The following is a 20,199-nucleotide window of genomic DNA, read 5'->3' on the forward strand; positions in this document are numbered from 1 at the left end:
ATTTCCTGTTCCTTTGCATGTTTGTCACACTTAAGTGTTTCGGAACATCAAACCAATTTAAACAATAGTCAAGGACAACACAAGTAAACACAAAATGCAATTTGTAAATGAAGGTGTTTATTATTAAAGGTGAAAAAAAATCCAAACCATCATGGCCCTGTGTGAAAAAGTGATTGCCCCCTAAACCTAATAACTGGTTGGGCCACCCTTAGCAGCAACAACTGCAACCAAGCGTTTGCGATAACTTGCAATGAGGCTTTTACAGCGTCCTGGAGGAATTTTGGCCCACTCATCTTTGCAGAATTGTCCTAATTCAGTTACATTAGAGGGTTTTCGAGCATGAACGGCCTTTTTAAGGTCATACCACAACATCTCAATAGGATTCAGGTCAGGACTTTGGCTAGGCCACTCCAAAGTCTTCATTTTGTTTTTCTTCAGCCATTCGGTGGTGGACTTGCTGGTGTGTTTAGGATCATTGTCCTGCAGCAGAACCCAAGTTCATTTCAGCTTGAGTACACGAACAGATGGTCGGACATTCTCCTTCAGGATCTCTTGGTAGACAGCAGAATTCATAGTTCCTTTTAGCACGGCAAGTCTTCCAGGTCCTGAAGCAGCAAAACAGCCCCAGACCATCACACTACCACCACCATATTTTACGGTTGGTATAATGTTCTTTTTATGAAATGCAGTGTTCCTTCTACGCCAGATATACTTGGACACACACCTTCCAAAGAGTTCCACTTTTGTCTCATCGGTCCACAGAATGTTGTCCCAAAAGTCTTGGGGATCATCAAGATGTGTTGTGGAGAAATTGAGACGAGCTTTGATGTTCTTTTTGCTCAGCAGTGGTTTTCTCCTTGGAACTCTGCCATGCAGGCCATTTTTGCCCAGTCTTTTCCTGATGGTGGAGGCATGAACGCTGACCTTAACTGAGGCAAGTGAGGCCTGCAGTTCCTTGGACGTTGTTGTGGGGTCTTTTGTGACCTCTTGGATGAGTCGTCGCTGCGCTCTTGGGGTAATTTTGGCCAGCCGGCCACTCCTGGGAAGGTTCACCACTGTTCCATGTCTTCGCCATTTGTGGATAATGGCTCTCACTGTGGTTCGCTGGATTCCCAAAGCTTTGGAAATGGCTTTATAACCCTTTCCAGACTGATAGATCTCAATTACTTTCTTTCTCAATTGTTCCTGAATTTCTTTGGGTCTCGGCATGATGTGTAGCTTTTAAGGATCTTCTGGTGGACCTTACTGTGTCAAGCAGCTCCTATTTAAGTGATGCCTTGATTGTGAACAGGTGTGGCAATAATCAGGCCTGGGTGTGGCTAGAGAAATTGAACTCAGGTGTGGACAACCACAGTTATAGTATGTTTTAACAAGGGGGGCAATCACTTTTTCACACAGGGCCATGATGGTTTGGATTTTTTTTCACCTTTAATAATAAACACCTTCATTTACAAATTGCATTTTGTGTTTACTTGTGTTGTCCTTGACTATTGTTTAAATTGGTTTGATGTTCCGAAACACTTAAGTGTGACAAACATGCAAAAGAACAGGAAATGAGGAAGGGGGCAAACACTTTTTCACACCACTGTAAAGAAATAATTTTGTCTAATGCAGAACCTTTTATCTTTCAACATAAATATTCATATCATTAGTTTAATAATGTTATGTCTGAAATGGCCAGAATGCACATTCTGGCTGTGTGGTCATTATATATTTTCTGTGCATGCTCTTGCCTTCTATGAGACTATCTGCCAGTGTTTGTAAGAATAGCAATATTTTATTTACTGTAATATCATATCCCTTATTACCACTATTGGGTTTTTACTTAGCATAATATCACTTTTCACAATATCATCACTGAACATTTCTACATTGCTATCTTTGGAATATATATATATATATATATATATATATATATTGCATATACAGTTGTGCTCATAAGTTTAGAATTTATGATTTCTTGGGCATTTTTCAGAGAATATGAATGATAACACAAAAACTTTTCTTTCACTCATAGTTAGTGTCTGGCTGAAGCCATTTATTATCAATCAACTGTGTTTACTCTTTTTAAATCATAATCACAACAGAAACTACCCAAATGGCCCTGATCAAAAGTTTACATGTGCCAGTTCTTAATACCGTGTATTGCCCACTTTAATATTAATGACAGCTTGAAGTCTTTTGTGGTATTTGTGGATGAGGCCAGTTCCTGTAAATTCTTGGGCTGTCTTGCATGAACTGCACATTTGAGATCTCCCCAGAGTGGCTCAATGATATTGAGGTCAGGAGGCTGAGGTGGCCACTCCAGGACCTTCACTTTATTCTGCTGTAGCCAATGACAGGTTGACTTTACCTTGTGTTTTGGATCATTGTCATGTTGGAATGTCCAAGTACGTCCCATGCGCAGCTTCCTGGCTGATGAATGCAAAAGTTCCTCCAGTATTTTTTGATAACATACTGCATTCATCTTGCCATCAATTTTGACCAAATTTCCTGTAGCCCACACACCCCTAAAACATCAGCAATCCACCTCCATGTCTCAGTTTCACAGTAGGAATGGTGTACCTTTCATTATAGGCCTTGTTGACTCCTCTCCAAATGTAGCGTTTATGGTTGTGGCCAAAAAGCTAAATTTTGGCCTCATCACTCCAAATTACTTTGTACCAGAAGGTTTAAGGCTTGTATATTGTAAGTGGGATACTTTGTGGTAATTGCATAGTAATGGCTTTCTTCTGGCGACTCGACCATGCAGCCCATCTTTCTTTAAGTGCCGCCTTATTGTGCATCTTGAAACAGCCACACCACATGTTTTCAGAGAGTCCTGCATTTCACTTGAAGTTATTTGTGGGTTTTTCTTTGCACCCCAAACAATTTTCCTGGCAGTTGTGGCTGAAATTTTAGTTGGTCTATCTGACCATCATTTGGTTTCAACAGAACACCTCATTTCCACTTCTTGATTAGAGTTTGAACACTGCTGATTGTCATTCTCAATTCCTTGTATATCTTTTTATATCACTTTCCTGTTTTATACAGTTCAGCTACCTTTTTCCACAGATCCTTTGACAATTCTTGCTTTCCCCATAACTCAGTATCCAGAAACGTCAGTATAGCACTGGATGAAAATGCAAGGGTCTGTCAGGAGTCCAGAAACGCATTTAACTTTTATACACACACACTAATTACAAGCAAACATATCACAGATGAGGATGGTTACCTTTAATAGCCATTCAAACCGATTTGTGTCAACTTGTACGCATGTTATCAGGCCAAAATCACCAGGGTATATAAACGTTTGATTAGGGTCATTTGGGTTTCTGTTGCCATTATGATTTAAAAAGAGTAAACACAGTTAATTGATAGTGAATCGCTTCAGCCAAACACTAACCATGAGTGAAAGAAAAGTTTCTGTGTTATAGTCTCTGAAAAAATGGCCAAGAAATACAAATTCTGTCAGAGTATGTAAACTTATGAGCACAGCTGTATATATATATATATATATATATATATATATATATATATATATACACTGAGCAAAATTATAAACACAACCCTTTTGTGTTTGCCCCTATCATCCACCTCACAGGTGTGGCATATCAAGATGCTGATTGGACAGCATGATTACTGCACAGGTGTGCCTTAGGCTGGCCACAATAAAAGACCACCCCTCACATTTTTGAAATTTTTTTATTATATCTTTTCAAGTGACAACACTGAAGAAATTACACTTTGCTACAATGTAAAGTAGTGAGTGTACAGATTGTATAACAGTATAAATTTGCTTTCACCTGAAAATAATTCAACACACAGCCAATACTGTCTAAACCACTGGCAATAAAAGTGAGTACACCCCTAATTGAAAATGTCCAAACTGGGCCCAAAGTGTCAATATTTTCTGTGGCCACAATTATTTTCCAGCACTACCTTAACCCTCTTGGGCATGGAGTTTACCAGAGATTCACAGGTTGCCACTGGAGTCGTCTTTCACTCCTCCATGATGACATCACGGAGCTGGTGGATGTTAGAGACCTTGCCCTCCTCCACCTTCTGTTTGAGGATGCCCCATAGATGCTCAATAGGGCTTAGGTCTGGAGACATGCTTGACCAGTCCATCACTTTTACCCTCAGCTTCTTTAGCAAGGCAGTGGTCCTCTTGGAGTTGTGTTTGGGGCTGTTATCATGTTGGAATACTGCCCTGCCACCGGTCTCCGAAGGGAGGGGATCATGCTCTACTTCAGTATGTCATAGTACATGTTGACATTCATGGTTCCCTCAATGAACCATAGCTCCCCAGTGCCGGCAACACTCATACAGCCCCAGACCATGACACTCCCACCACCATGCTTGACTGTAGGCAAGACACACTTGTCTTTGTACTCCTCACCTTGTTGCCGCCACACATGCTTGGCATCATCTGAACCAAATACATTTATCTTGGTCTCATCAGACCACAGGACATGGTTCCAGCAATCCATGTCCTTAGTCTGCTTGTCTTTAGCAAACTGTCGGCTGGCTTTCCTGTGCATCATCTTTAGAAGAAGCTTCCTTCTGGGACGACATGCAGATCAATTTGATGCAGTGTGCGGCATATGGTCTGAGCACTGACAGGCTGACCTCCCACACCTTGAAGCTCTGAGCACTCATGAGTCTATTTCCCAAAAACAACCTCTGGATATAATGCTGAGCATGTTCACTTCTTTGGTCGACCATGGCGAGGCCTATTCTGAGTGGAACCTGTCCTGTTAAACCGCTGTGTGGTCTTGGCCACTGTGCTGCAGCTCAGTTTCAGGGTCTTGGCAATCTTCTTATAGCCTAGGCCATTTTTATGAGGAGCAACAATTCACAGAGTTCTTTGCCATGAGGTGCCATGTTAAAAGTCCAGTGACCTTTATGAAAGAGTGAGAGCTATAACACCAAATGTAACACACCTGCTCCCCATTCACACCTGTGACTTTGTAACTCTAGCGAGTCACATGACACCAGGAAGGGAAAATGGCTAATTGGGCCCAATTTAAACATTTTCAGTTAGAGGGGTACTCACTTAGGTTGCCAGCGGTTTAGAAATGAATGGTTGTGTGTTGAGTTATTTTGAGGGGACATAAAATTGACACTGTTATAAAAGATGTACAAAAATATATAGTTGAATTATTTTTTATCAATTCACAAAATGCAAAGTCAGCAAGATATGCACGTGAGAAATATCTAAATCAAGTCGATATTTGGTAGGATTAGCATCAGGTGTATGATTAACCAATTATACCAAGCAGATGCTAATGAACATCAATTTCATATGTAGGTTGAACATAGTCTCTAACTGAAAAGGAAACAGCTGTGTAGGAGGCCTAAAACTGGGTGAGAAACAGTCAAACTCTGCTACTAAGATGAGGTTGTGGAAGACAGTTTCATGTCACACGTTATACACCATCTGAGAACAGCAATAAGACACAGTTATACTGCAGTAAGTAAGGGCTCTCCAAGGCAAAAAAATGTCAAAACAGACTGAGATTCAAGTATGTGCTGTCCAAACACTTTTGAAGAAGCATAAAGAAACAGGCATCATTGAGGAACGTAGATGCAGAGGTCGGCCAAGGACACTTAATGCAGCAGTTGAAAGACACATCATGCTTACTTACCTTTGATATCTGAAGATGTCCAGCAGTACAATCAGCACAGAACTGGTGGAAACCGTTGGGGCCCAGTTACTCCCATCTTCTATCTGGAGAAGTCTGGCCAGTGATCATCCTGGAAGAATTGCAGCCAAAAAGGCATACCATATGTGAAAGCAAGGCTAAGCGACTATGTATTAAAACATAGGAACCAGGGTGAAGAAAAATGGCAGTGGGTGTTCTGGACTGATGAGTCAAAATTTTAAATATTTGGCTGTAGTAGTTTGTTTGCTGGAGAGCGGTACAATAATAGTGTCTGCAGGAAACAGTGAAGCATGGTGGAGTTTCCTTACAAGTTTGGGCCTGCATTTCTGCAAATGGGGTTGGAGATTTGGTCAGGATCAATGGTGTCCTTAATGCTGAAAAATATAGGGATATAATTATCCATCATGCCATACCATTAGGGAGGAGTGTGATTGGCTCCAAATCTATTCTGCAGCAGGACAACGACCCCAAACATACAGCCATTGTCATGAAGAGCTATTTTCAGTGTAAAGAAGAAGAAGGAGTCCTAGAAGTGATGGTTTGGCCCTCACAGAAACCTGATTCAAAATCATTGAATCTTTATGGGATTACATGAAGAGGCAGAAGGATTTGAGGCAGCCTACATCCACAGAAGATCTGTTGTTAGTTCTCCAAGATGTTTGGAACACCTTACTTGCGAAGTTCCTTCAAAAACTGTGTGCAAGTGTATCTAGAAGAATTGATGCTCTATTGAAAGTAAAGGGTGGTCATGTCAAATATTGATTGATTTGGATTTCTCTTTTGTTCATTTACTTTCCATTTTATTAATCGATAAGAAAAAAATAGTGACACTTCTATTCTGAAAGGGTTCTTAATTTACAGCATTGTTTTACACCTGCCTAAGACTTTTTACTGTACATAATGTATAGTATTTAAAACAAACCTAGCACTATTTAAAAAAAAAGTACTTACCTTCCACTCAGTCTCCACCCACAGAACTTAGGAGAGGGTGTGTACTTATCTTTCTGGAAAGATTCTGGGAATGATGAGAATCCCACATCTTACAATATGAGCCTACATTGTTGAAGCATTTGGAATTCTCAGCATTCCCGTGATCTCACCACGACGTCACCTTTTTCTAGTATGCAATCCAGTGTTAAGGTAAGAATATTATCTTATTTATCTTTTTTTTTACTGGTATGATCCAGTATTTTGACATGGGGGCATGAGGGCCTGATGTAATCAACAAACGTTTTTTTATTTTTAGTGCAAGGTCCACAATAATATAGAAGGGTGATATGTAAGATTCACTGAAATGTGCACTAATTATGAAACACTCTGTTGATTTCATATTCTTTATATTTTAGCACCAGACACACAAAAGCCTCCAGAAATTTTGGGCCCATCCAATGGAACAATATTAACTGCAGAAATTGGTAAATACACATATTTATATATTTAAATTTATATGTCTAATTTTGGTGATAATTTGATTAAATATTTCCACGTAATATCTGTAAAATAAGTGAGCTCACCAATACCAACCCCCACAAACACAGAAACATGGAGAAAATAAACCGTAGAACAAAGAAATATTGCCCACTGATACTATTTCTTATTTTTAAGTCCATAATGGCCTGTCGGTCAACTGTTGTTACCCATAAAAGCAGCCCATCTATGGTGAAATTGTAGGGACTTCTGATAGTTAGAAGATATCAGGTCCAGTTTCTCTAACTTGAAGAGGTTTAATAGATCAAATTTGAATTCTTTGATGGTAGGAGGATGGGAGGAAGTCCACTGATTGAGAATTGTTTTTCTGGCTGCCATGTAGCAGGTAAAGAGACAGGCCTTGTGATATTGTAAAAGAGTAGCCTGAGTCCTGTGTAAGTCTTAGTTGGGAGCATTGAATGATCCCCATAGTAGGAGGAAAATGTTCTTGTGAGGGTGGATTCCTGTGATTGTTGCCACTAAGAATTCAATTTGGTTTCAATAGCGCACAATGGAGGAGCATGACCAAAACCTGTATAATAGAGGAGGTTTGTGACTTTTGCACAGTGGGCTGTGAGAGCGGTCAGGGAGTGCTGTGGATTTCAGGTGAGGGACGTAAGCCCAGGGAAGGATTTTAAACTGTTGTTCACGCCAGAATAAATTTTTTACATGAGTGCACGTGGTTTTGTAGCCTGCTAGGATAATGATATGCACCTCTGGGGATTGTAGATCTTTGCTCCAAGAGGTAGAAGTGACAGAGTGGGCTGCCGAATAACGAGAGAGGGAGGCCTGACCAGTTTTTTAGTTCCGCGATAATTTTGTGTATAACAGGAAGAAAATTGAGTTGTTAAAGCGGCAAAGGTGATCTTCCTATTTTTATCCCTGAATAGATGATATGGTTTTTGGCAATTGGGAAGACCGAGCCGTTAGCCGCCTGGGGGGGGGGGGCTTTTGGAAGAGGGGTAGGCTCCCACTTTTAGAAAAAATTATTCTCAGGCCTGAAATGGCCCTGAATGTTGTAAATATCTCTTGGATGTGTATTATGTCTACCTTGGGTCTTGATGTGAAAATCCAATTTTAACGTAATGAAGATTGGAGTGGAAGCGTAAGAAACCTAAGAGGGGTTCAAGTGCTAAATTAAACAGAAGGGGGGCTAGGGGGCACCCTTGCCTAGTGCCTTTGTGCAAGTGTATGCTATTGGAGAAGTGATCTGCAGCAATCACATTGGCAGCTGGAGCAGAGTACATAGCATTTAATGAGATGTAGGAATGGGCCCGTGAAGCTAAACTTCGACAGGACCAAGCTCAACCAGTGTAAACTGACATCGTCAATTGCCTTTTCAGCATCAAGTGTGACTACAGCACTCTCATCAGATGGATTGGCTCTAGCCATTTCTAGCACTGTCAGGACTTTTCACATATTGGACGTGGCGGACCACCCCTGGGTAAAACCCGCTTGGGAAGGGTGGATAAGAGATGGCATAATGTGTGCAAGCCTGTTTGCTAAGCTTTTGGGTAAAAGCTTGAGCAGGGAAATTGGGCAGTAAGAGCCTGGTTCAGTGAGATCTTTACTTCTTTTTGGGATGAGTTTTATGTGGGCTTGGAGTCCTGAGGGTAAATATTGATTCCCATCTAATATATTTTGGTTGACTAACATCAAACTAGGGGCTATGGTTTCCATAGAAAACTTATGAAATTCAGGTGTATACCCACCTGGGCCAGGTACTTTGCCCAGGGATAATGATTTAATTGCATGGGTGATCTCCTCAAGAGATATTGGGGCACTGAGATGTGTCAGGAGTTTATCATCTATAATGGGAAGTGGGACTTTGTCCAGAAAGGATAAGGCTGTAGATTCATTGATGGGGTTGGGGTCGTATAGAGATTCATAGAATTTTTCTAAGATGAGATTTACGTCCTTGGGTATGGTGGCAAGATGACTGGGGTTGTCTTTCAGGGTAGCTATGTGTGTAGGAGCATGGGGGCCTTTACACAGACTGTCCAGGAGTTTGCCTGGTTTGTTGTTGTATTTGTGGAAGCGAAGGTTGAGCATAGATTGATGTAAACTTTCCTGTGCCTCTGCCCAGAGATCAAAATGTTCTTTTGCTTCGTGCCATGTGTCCCTATGTTTCTGTGAATTGTTTTGTGCCAGGTTAGCTCGTGTTATGCGTAGACCTTTGCTTGCAGCACAGTATTCTCTAGAGATTTTTTTCTTATAGCCAGAGGCATAGGAAATAATCCTACCCTGTAATACCGCCTTCCAAGTTTCCCAAATAAATTGGGGTTCTCGCAGTGTTCAGAGTTGGTAGATGTATATTCATTCCAAGTGTCATCGATAATCTGTTGTAATTCCTTATTGTGTGCTATGCATATGGGGAAGCGCCAGATCCTTACAGAGCTCTGGGTGACTAGGTTTGACAAATTGACCGAGATCGGTGCGTGATCTGAAATGGTTATGTCATGTATGCAGGGGTCAGAAGTGTGTGTAAGAAGGAGGGTGTTCAGAAGGGTATAATCTATCCCTTCGGATGCGTTAATCTCCAGAGGTCTGTCAGATGAAGACTATCGGCAAATTGCATTAAATGTGTGGGGGAGTTTGGAGAGCCTGTAGACAGGCTATAGCGATTACTGGCTGCTTTATCATCTCATGTATCTAAGACTGAGTTGAAGTCCCTGGCTACCAATAAAGGGAGGTGTAGATGCGAAGCTAGGTTGGATGTGAGATTTTGGAAAAATGGTTTGGATGGGGAGTTTGGGACATATACATCGGTTATTATCAATTCCTGGGCAGACATTTTAAGTGTCGCCGTGAGTATTCAGCCCTCACTAACCGCTTGGAATTAGGTCACATCCCAGGGGAGATTTTTGTGTAATAAAAGAAGGACTCCTGCTTTGCCCTTTACCACTGGTGACCCAAACACCTGTCCCAAACCATCAAGTAAACATTGAACAGGTAAAAGTTAACCATAGTTAGCTATAACAACAAATTTGGTGCACAACATTCTAAGCAGTATCCCTTAGGATGGCATTACCCACATGACTTCATGTAAGAGGGGAGAATCAAGGGGTGTTTCTATGGATTTTTTTCTGCGCTTACCATTGTGGCCATAAGAGTCAGTAAGACGGAGTTTCTTGGCTGGTTCCTTTCTCAGGCTGCGTTGGTTCCTCGGTTCAGGCAAGCATAAAGGGGCAGTAGGGGCTGAAGTATCCATTGGATTATGGAGGTATGCTTGTACAAAGTGCATAGCTTCTTCTGGGTGAAAAAAAGACTTTGAATCACCTGATGGGTCTGTAATGTATAGTACTGCTGGGTAGGCCAAGGTGAATTTGATCTTCTTTTCATAAAGAGCAGCACAAATGGGTTGAAAAGCTTTGCGTCTGTGTAGTCTGGAGTAGTTTGCACACAGTAGAAGTTTGTGGCCATCCAGCTGCAAAGATTTGGAGTTCCGGAATGATCTCAGAATATTGAATCTATCTGTGTAATTCAGGTAGCGCACAATGACGGGTCTTAGTGTGCGCCTGTCATTTGACGGTGCCCCCATCCGATGAGCCCTCTCGACAGTGCAGTGTGCAGTCATACCTAGGGCACCTGGGATGCGTGTGGCGCAGATGTCGTGTAATGAATCCGCATTGATGAACTCTGAGAGACCAACAACCCTCAGGTTATTGCACCTAGAGCGATTTTCCAGGTCATCCAGTTTATGAAGTATGTATTGCTGGGCCTGTTTTTATTTTTGTTCTGATGTAAAAGAGTTTTGTACTTCACCTTCTATATCAGACATGCAGTGTTCTAACTCACAGATCCCTTTAGTGTGTGATCTACCAGCTCTTTCCTAAGCTGTGTTATTCCCACAACTATAGACCTATCCACTGTCACCGCCAGGTGGGGGGGCGCCTTGGCTGTATGTTGCACAGTGTCAGCAGCTGCATTAGATGTGCCTGAGGCATTCGTTTCCCTGCGTGTGGACCTGGCAGGAATAGCTCTGATCGCGGGACTGCAAAGGGGGGGGGAGCCATGGACTATGAATTTGTCCATCCGCTGCTATCACTGAACCAATGTGAGGGAGACTGAGGGCTGCACACTGTCTGTGGGCCTGTATTTCCGGATTTGTATACGGTTAGGTCCCGGAGCCGCCATTCCTCACTCCCTCACATATGGTGCTGGAAACGGAAGTTGTTAATTGCGATGATTACTTTTTTAATTTTCCCCACTGCATCTTCATTTCCCATTTTCTTTTAAAATACTTGTCATAAATTGCCCCAGTGTGCTTTTTCCATTTGGTTGTTTCCTGTTAGAAAGAGAATTTAGTCTTTTAGTATCGGGACTGTAGGTATTTTATACATAGAATATGTACCCACATTTAATATAGTTAATTCTGATGAAAGGAATGCTGCTTATGGCATCATCAGTATTAATGGCAAGTGGAGTGTGATATTCAGTCAGACAAGCAGATATTAAAAATATGACTAATGTAAAAGGACCAAGTGAATGAACGAATAAATTGGAATCCTTACTATTTCACAAAGTTATTCCTTACCGGTTTGTAAAATGTAATATTTTACCTAGAAGCTTGTTGCTGATTGGTTTGTTATTCTGCAAAGTCCATACCTGGTAAACCTATCCACTCATTACTAACTATAATCCCGTGCTTATCATTAACCTATGCCTATATTGTCAGATTCTATGAGGATTTTAGGAGTTTTTCTTAACCCACCTTTTCTGTGCAGGCAAACCCTTAAACCTAACTTGTAGAATTCGATTTGGACCTGAAATTTATTTTAATCCAGTAATTAAATGGAAAAGTATGTATCCTAACTATGAAAAAGAACTTTGTGGAGGAAAAGTACTTTGGTAAGACAAACAATATAATGGCCTATCTTTTACCACATTCTAAGCTTTCTTCTCACAGGTACTACAATATACGTTTGGTCGCACTAAACGTATGCTTAAAACACCTAGCTATGAATAAGGTGGTCTTCAGGGCCGGTGCTAGATTATTTTGTGCCCTAGGTGAGACCAGCTAAAATATAATTTATATACCTCTAAACGATATAGAATAGGCACAAAAAAGTCTATCACTGGCCCTGTCTATACCCCCTGTGATGTTTGTTGCCCCCTCATTGAACTGCCATACACAGCGAGCATAGTTGACAACATTTACAATTCTTTTTTTTTAGAGAAATGGGTAACAGCAGAGGGCTTGGTGACAGCAGAGGACTGGGTAACAGCAGAGGGCTGGATGACAGCAGGGCAGAGGACTGGGCAACAACAGGGGACTGGGTGACAACAGGCAGAGGACTGAGCGACAACAGGGGACTGGGTGACAGCAGAGGGCTGGATGACAGCAGGGCAGAGGACTGTGCAACAACAGGGGACTAAATGACAGCAGAGGGCTCAGTGACAGCAGGACAGAGGACTGGGTGGCGCAGATCAGAGGACTGGGTGAACACACAGCAGAGGACTGGGTGACAGTAGGCAGAGGACTGCTCGAAAACAGGGGACTGGGTGACAGCAGGGCAGAGGACTGGCTGAACGCAGGGCAGAGGACTGGGTGAATGCAGGGCAGAGGACTGGGTGAACGCAGGGCAGAGGACTGGGTGACAACAGGGGACTTGGTGCCTGCAGAGGGCTGGGTGACAACAGGGGACTGGGTGACAGCAGAGATCTGGGTGACAGCAGGGCAGAGGACTGGGTGACAGCAGGGCAGAGGACTGGGTGACAGCAGGCAGAGGACTGGGTGAACGCAGGGCAGAGGACTGGGTGTCTGCAGAGGGATGGGTGACAGCAGGGCAGAGGACTGGGTGACAGCAGAGGGCTGGGTGACTGCAGGGAAGAGGACTGGGTGAAAGCAGAGGGCTGGGTGACAGCAGGTAGAGGACTGGGCAACAACAGGGGACTGGGCATCTGCAGAGGACTGGACGACAACAGGGGACTGGGTGACAGCAGAGGGCTGGGTGACAGCTGGGCAGAGGACTGGGTGATAGCAGAGGGCTGGGTGACAGCTGGGCAGAGGACTGGGTGGCAGCAGAGGGCTGGGTGACTGCAGGGAAGAGGACTGGGTGAAAGCAGAGGGCTGGGTGACAGCAGGGCAGAGGGCTGGGTGATAGCAGGCAGAGGACTGGGTGACAACAAGGGACTGGGTGACAGCAGAGGGCTGGGTGATAGCTGGGCCGAGGAATGGTTGACAACAGGCAGAGGACTGGGTGAACGCAGGGCAGAGGACTGGGTGACAACAGAGGACTGGGTGTTTGCAGAGGGCTGGGTAAACACAGGACAGAGGACTAGGTGAACTCATGCAGAGAACTGGGTGATGGCAAGGCAGAGGACTGGGTGATAGCGGGGCAGAGCACTGGGTGATAGCAGGGTAGAGGACTGGGTGACAGTAGGCAGAGGACTGGGTGTCTGCAGAGGGCTGGGTGACATTGGGCAGAGGACTGGTTGAACGCAGGGCAGAGGACTGGGTGAAAGGAGGGCAGAGGAATGGGTGAAATCAGGGCAGAGGACTGGGTGAACACAGGGCAGAAGACTGGGTGACAACAAGGGACTGGGTGTCTGCAGAGGGCTGGGTGACAGCAGGCAGAGGACTGGGCGACAACAGGGGACTGGGCATCTGCAGAGGACTGGGTGACAACAGGGGACTGGGTGACAGCAGAGGGCTGAGTGACAGCTGGGCAGAGGACTGGGTGACAGCAGAGGGCTGGGTGACAGCAGAGGGCTGGGTGACAGCAGGGCAGAGGACTAGGTGACAGCAGGCAGAGGACTGGGTGAACGCAGGGCAGAGGACTGGGCGTCTGCAGAGGGTTGGGTGAAAGCAGGACAGAGGACTGGGTGAACTTAGGCAGAGAACTGGGTGATGGCAGGGCGGAGGACTGGGTGATAGCAGGGCTGGGTGACAGTAGGCAGAGGACTGGGCGACAACAGGGGACTGAGCATCTGCAGAGGACTGGGCAACAACAGGGGACTGGGTGACAGCAGAGGGCTGGGTGACAGCTGGGCAGTGTCCTGACTGTGTGATATTGGGCAGAGCAGTTTTCAACCCAATTTCACCCAGTCCAGTGGCTGCATAAAAAACAAAACAGCATTTCTTGATCATACATAACGGGACACAGGAGCTTCATTACATAGTGGGTTATATAGGCACCTCTGGTGATTGGACACTGGTTAACCCCCAATTAAGGAGAATTCCTCCCCTATATAACCCCTCCCATATGGGAAGCACCTCAGTTTTTTGCCAGTGTCTATGATGGTTGGTCACGTAAAACATGTGCTATGAAGAAATCTCTGTGCAGGTCCCTGCGGGGGCCTAAGGGCTACAACTAACCGGATCCATATCTCGGGCCGATATTTTGACTCCCAAGATGATATGGTACCCAGGCCTCGTCATCCGAAGAAACAAGGTTTTGCCTGTAAGTCCTCTCCTATTGGAAGACTGGGCTCTGGGAAAACCAGACTTGGTATACTATTTACATAGTGGCACGAAAGTTTCTGGCAGAGTCTTTTACAAGGTCCAGGTAGGAGGTTCTTCTGAGAAAGAACCCCAAAAATACCTGAAGGTTGGCACAACTCTGCCCGCCGTGATGGGTGAAGGCTGGAATCTGTCTGTTTTCAGCAATTCCTGCGGCGAGGACAGGTAAGGGAAGTTAATCCTATATAAATTATATTATGGATTTCTTCATTGAGTAGTAGTATGTCTTACCTGGTTTCCAGGGAGTAAGAGCAGCCTGATGCATACTTACATGCCTTTCAGTACACACGCTCAGTGAAGCCTGGTTCTCCAGATGTCTCACGTCTCCACTGCAATCCCTGCCACAATAAAGGTAATACAGGGGTCCCACGTAGCTCCGATGGCGATTCCCTCCCCCCCGGATACGGCGGTCCTTGTGCACGCGCGCCGGGCGTGCTCCCGGCTAATGGAGGAGGGGAGAGTGTGGTTGCGAGCTGTGCACGTTGGTGTGCACGGCGCTGTACTGCGCAGGCGCCAGTCGGCAGTTTTAAAAAGCCCAGAGCATTAGGGGGCTGTAAGTGGAGACACAGGAGCTGTGGGCAGTAAGCATCCCAAGGGATTGGATCCAGGCAAACCTTAGACACCTACTCAGCATCAGGTTGTGCAGTTTAAGCATATATATTTATTGTGAGACTTTAAGCACAACAGTGATTGCACTTTGTACTAGTACCTCTGCTTTGTAGCTTAGGACTATGTCTCCTCGTAAGAGGGTCTCAGGGGGAGGTAACAGGTAACAAGGGCACTGGTAAATCACCGCCTAGGTCCAGGGGTTCTAAAAATGCCTGTAAGTTACCATCCCCCCCTGCAAGACTGGAGCCAGCCTCACAGGACGAGTCAGTGCCCCTGTCAGGTTTTGCAGCCTCTCCTAATGTTTCAGCCCCGGTATACGTCACTGAGGACTCCCTTAGGGATACATTGGAGGGTTTTGAAGGGAGAATCATGAATTTTATTTCAGCTTCCCTGAAAGATAGCAAGAAAAGGGGTAGATCCCCTCCCTCTGCTGAGATTCCTCTTTCAGATGACACTTCTGACAATGAGGAGAGATCCCTATCATGGGATAGGGATCTTGAGCAGTCGGATGAATCAGAGGAAGAGGAGAGAGTCCCCTCCTCCCAGGCGCTCAGAAAACAGGTGCAGTATTATACTGAATTGGTGCGTACCACATTCAGAATGCCTGCTGCTGAGGTCGCCACATCCTCTGTTTCTTCCCTGGGAGTCAGGAAAGTCCCACAGACTGCCTTTTCCTTTCCAATTCATCCCTTAATGGATAAATTGTTGTATGAGGATTGGGGACATCCCGATAAACTGTTTGCTCCTCCTAAAAGGTTTTCTATGCTTTATTCTCTGGAGGAAAGTTTCACCAAGAAATGGGGGGTCCCATCTGTCGATGCGGCTGTTTCTTGCGTGAATAGAATCCTGACCTGTCCTTTGGATAATGCTCAGGTATTTAAAGATCCAACTGATAAGAATCTGGAAACGTTATTAAAAACCTCCTTTTCCCTGACTGGCGCTGTAGTGCAACCTACAGTCGCAGCTGTGGGGTTGTGTCAGTTCCTCAAGGAACAGGTTAAGCAGATGCTTGGCCTCCTTCCCAGTGAGGAAGTGGAGAATTATGCAGAAATACCTCAAATTCTGTGTTTCATTATTGATGCGATTTTGGATTCTGTCCAACAAGCATCTCGTTTGTCTCTCCTGTTGGTACACATGCGAAGGGCCCTATGGCTAAAGAATTGGGCAGCTGAGCTATCATGCAAGAAGCATTTGAGTGGGTTTCCGTTTAAAGGGGAACGTTTGTTTGGAGAAGAATTAGACAAATTCGTCCAAAAAATTTCAGGGGGTAAATCTACTCTCCTGCCAGTCAAAAGGAGCAAACGCCCATCATTTAGGCGTTCCCTCTCTCCCAGAGCATAAAGCTCTAAGCAGTGGCGATGGCCTTCTCAACCCTCCTCTACAGGAAAGGCTCAAGGCCGGGCCCAGGGGCAGAAGAAATCCTGGGGGCGAAAGCCTGCCAAGCAGAGCCCAAAAGCTTCCTTGTGAAGGGGCGCCCCCGCTTGGCCGAGTGGGGGGAAGGCTCCTGCAGTTTGCGGAAGCCTAGCGGGAAGAGATCCGGGACAAGTGGGTGGTCTCTTCGGTATCTCTGGGCTACAAGCTAGAGTTTCAGGAGATTCCACCTTCTCGCTTTCTAAGGTCAAGGATCCCCAGGGACCCAGTAAAGCAAAGACCGCTATTTCTGGCCTTAGATCACTTACTATCCTAGGGGGAGATAGTAGAAGTGGAACCAAAGGAACAGGGTTCAGGGTTTTACTCGAATCTCTTCACCGTTCCAAAGCCAAATGGAAGTGTCAGACCTATCCTGGATCTGAAGGATCTGAACCGGTTTTTACGCATCCGGTCCTTCCGAATGCTATCAATTCGCACTGTGGTCTCCTCCCTACAAGGGGGAGAGTTTATGGCATCAATAGACATCAAGGATATATATCTCCATGTACCAATTTTTCCCGCACACCAAAAGTATCTAAGGTTTCGCAGTAGAGCGGCGCCATTTTCAATTTGTGGCCTTGCCGTTCGGGCTCGCTACGGCCCCTCGAGTCTTCACAAAGATTCTGGACCCTCTCTTGGCAAACCTAAGAGCTCAGGGTATTGCCGTCATGGCTTATCTAGACAATTGGCTTCTCATAGAGAAAACAGTAGCGCTCCTGAACCACAGTGTTACCAGAACGCTAGAACACCTGGAACGCCTAGGTTGGATTATAAACCTAGAAAAGTCGTCCCTACAGCCTGCTACCAGGTTGGAATACCTGGGTATGGTTATCGACACCGCTCAGGGCAAGGTGTTTCTACCAAGGCCAAAAGCCTTGGCCATTGGGGATCTGGTGCGCCTAATTCTGGGCAGAAGATCTTCCCCCATTCGGTTGTGCATGAGACTGTTAGGGAAAATGGTGGCTCCATTCGCCCAGTTCCACTCAAGGCCTCTGCAAAGATGCGTCCTTGCGGCTTGGAACAGGAAGCCCCAGTCTTTGGATCTTCCTATGCGTCTATCCCCAGGGACACGCAAGAGTCTCGTCTGGTGGTTACAAACTGAGAATTTGCTGAAAGGCAAAACTTTTCTTCCTCTTCCATGGAAGATTATTACGACAGATGCCAGCCTGACAGGCTGGGGAGCAATGTTGGAGGAGACGTGCTCGCAGGGGAAATGGTCTGCGATCGAGAAGCTATTGCCCATAAATGTCTTGGAGATCCGGGCAGTTTATATGGCTCTCATAAACTGGTCTTTCAGACTACGGGGTCTCCCTGTTCGGGTTCAGTCTGACAATGCCACAGCAGTGGCCTATATCAATCACCAGGGTGGTACCAGGAGTCTGGTTGCGCAAAAAGAGGTGAATCGCATACTTGTCTGGGCAGAAAGGCATGTGCCATGCCTTTCTGCAGTCTTCATTCCAGGAGTGGAAAATTGGCAGGTGGATTTTCTGAGCCACCAACAGTTGTGCCCAGGAGAATCGGCTCTGCACCCCGACGTGTTTTGGAACATATGTCGCAGGTGGGGTACTCCAGACGTAGATCTGTTTGCATCCAGGTTCAACAGAAAACTGGACAAATTCGTGTTAAGGACAAGAGATACACTCGCTCAGGGGATGCTCTGACAGTTCCCTGGGATCAGTACAATTTGATTTATGCCTTCCCCTCGTGCCCTTTTGTGTTGCGGTTCCTGGGAAGAGTCAAGAAGGAGACAAAGTCGGTTCTTTTGGTAGCCCCGGCTTGGCCCAGGCGACCGTGGTATGCAGAGATCATGAAGTTGGCAGTAGGCAGGCCGTGGATCCTCCCTCTCCGGCCAGATCTGCTCTCACAGGGTCCAATTTACCATCCTGCTTTACACAGTCTGAATTTGACGGTTTGGCTGCTGAGACCCACATTCTGAGAGACCGTGGGCTTTCGGGGCCAGTCCTTTCTACTCTGGTCAACGCCAGAAAGTCGGCCTCCAGGCTTATTTACTACAAAATCTGGAGGGCATGTTTCCTGGTGTGAACTCAGGGAATGGCATCCTAGAAAATATGTCATTAGCAGGATCTTGGCCTTCCTCCAGTCGGGCCTAGAAATGAATTTGGCCGTAAGCACTGTCAAGGTGCAGATTTCGGCCTTGTCAGTGTTTTTTCAGAAACCACTTGCATCGCATTCCCTGGTGTGGGCTTTCTTCCAGGGGGCTATGCGGATAAGGCCGCCAGTCAAACCTCCGGTATGCCCATGTGATCTGAATTTGGTTCTCTCGGCTTTGCAGGGGCAACCTGTTGAACCTTTGCATCTGGCTTCGTTAGTTCTTTTGACTAAAAAATTGGTTTTCTTGGTAGCCATATCCACGGCTAGAAGAGTGTCAGAACTAGCAGCTCTCTCCAGCAAGGAGCCGTATCTAATTATTCATAAGGACCGGGTGGTAATGCGTCCCAACAGGTTTTCTGCCTAAGGTGGTTTCAGGATTCCATTTGAATCAAGATGTAATCCTACCATCCTTTTTTCCGGACCCACAGTCCGCAGAAGAGGAATCTTTGCACACTTTGGATGTGGTAAGGGCAATCAGTATCTATCTTCAGGCAACTGCTCAGATAAGGAAAACTGATTGCTTATTTATTTTGCCGGAAGGCCCTAGGAAGGGCCAGGCGGCATCAAAATCCACTCTCTCAAGGTGGATTAGACAGATTATTTCTCAGGCCTATAGTGTTAAAGGGAAGATCCCTCCTTTTCAAGTGAAAGCGCACTCAACTAGGGCTGTAAGTGCTTCTTGGGCAGTGCATCACCAGGCCTCCCTGGCTCAGATCTGTAAGGCTGCAACTTGGTCATCAGTCCACACATTCACCAGATTCTATCAGGTGGATATCAGTGGGCAAGAGGATATCGCCTTTGGGCGCAGTGTACTGCAGGCTGCAGTTTAGGTCCTCCGGTCCATGGCGGTCTATAATTATGATCTGTGTCTCCCTCCCCTCAATCTGAGCATTGCTTTGGGACATCCCACTATGTAATGAAGCTCCTGTGTCCCGTGATGTATGATCAAGAAAATAGGATTTTTATATACAGCTTACCTGTAAAATCTTTTTCTTGAGCGTACATCACGGGACACAGGGATCCCGCCCCTCTTTGGGTTTTACCTGGTTTCCTATTGCTTTGCTACAAAACTGAGGTGCCTCCCATATGGGAGGGGTTATATAGGGGATGAATTCTCCTTAATTGGGGGTTAACCAGTGTCCAATCACCAGAGGTGCCTATATAACCCACTATGTAATGAAGCTCCTGTGTCCCGTGATGTACTCTCAAGAAAAGGATTTTACAGGTAAGCTGTATATAAAAATCCTATTTTTTAGAGCCTTTTTTTTTACCTCCATGTTGCTCTGCCCAGATGATCCTGCGATCATCCCTGAGGCCAGCCACTTCGCCCCCTGTCCCTCAGTGATAGGTGGGATCACCCCTTGGCTGGCTACACCCCCCCACGAGTCCCGACCAGTGACAATGAAGGAGGTGGGCCAGATCCTTGGTATCAATCAGAGCCCTGAGCAACCGAACAGCTCTGCAGCTGGGGGAGCGGGGCAGGGATCT

The 20,199-nt window shown here is 45.5% G+C and overlaps 1 protein-coding gene across 1 annotated transcript in view; it reads left to right on the forward strand.

Annotated features, from left to right (window-relative positions):
- Positions 1–20,199, forward strand: part of IL18RAP (interleukin 18 receptor accessory protein) — a 57,984-nt gene that overhangs the window by 26,126 nt on the left and 11,659 nt on the right. Inside the window, exons 5-8 of the mRNA XM_077484471.1 lie at positions 6,995–7,063; positions 11,843–11,947; positions 15,054–15,074; positions 16,228–16,255. Of these exons, the coding sequence (XP_077340597.1) occupies positions 6,995–7,063; positions 11,843–11,947; positions 15,054–15,074; positions 16,228–16,255 (223 nt within the window). The remainder of the gene's footprint in view (positions 1–6,994; positions 7,064–11,842; positions 11,948–15,053; positions 15,075–16,227; positions 16,256–20,199) is intronic.

This window comes from Lithobates pipiens, unplaced genomic scaffold, assembly GCF_037356315.1.
Source record: "Lithobates pipiens isolate NorthernLeopardFrog02 unplaced genomic scaffold, aLitPip1_a1.2 Scaffold_16, whole genome shotgun sequence".
Lineage (NCBI taxonomy): Eukaryota > Metazoa > Chordata > Amphibia > Anura > Ranidae > Lithobates > Lithobates pipiens.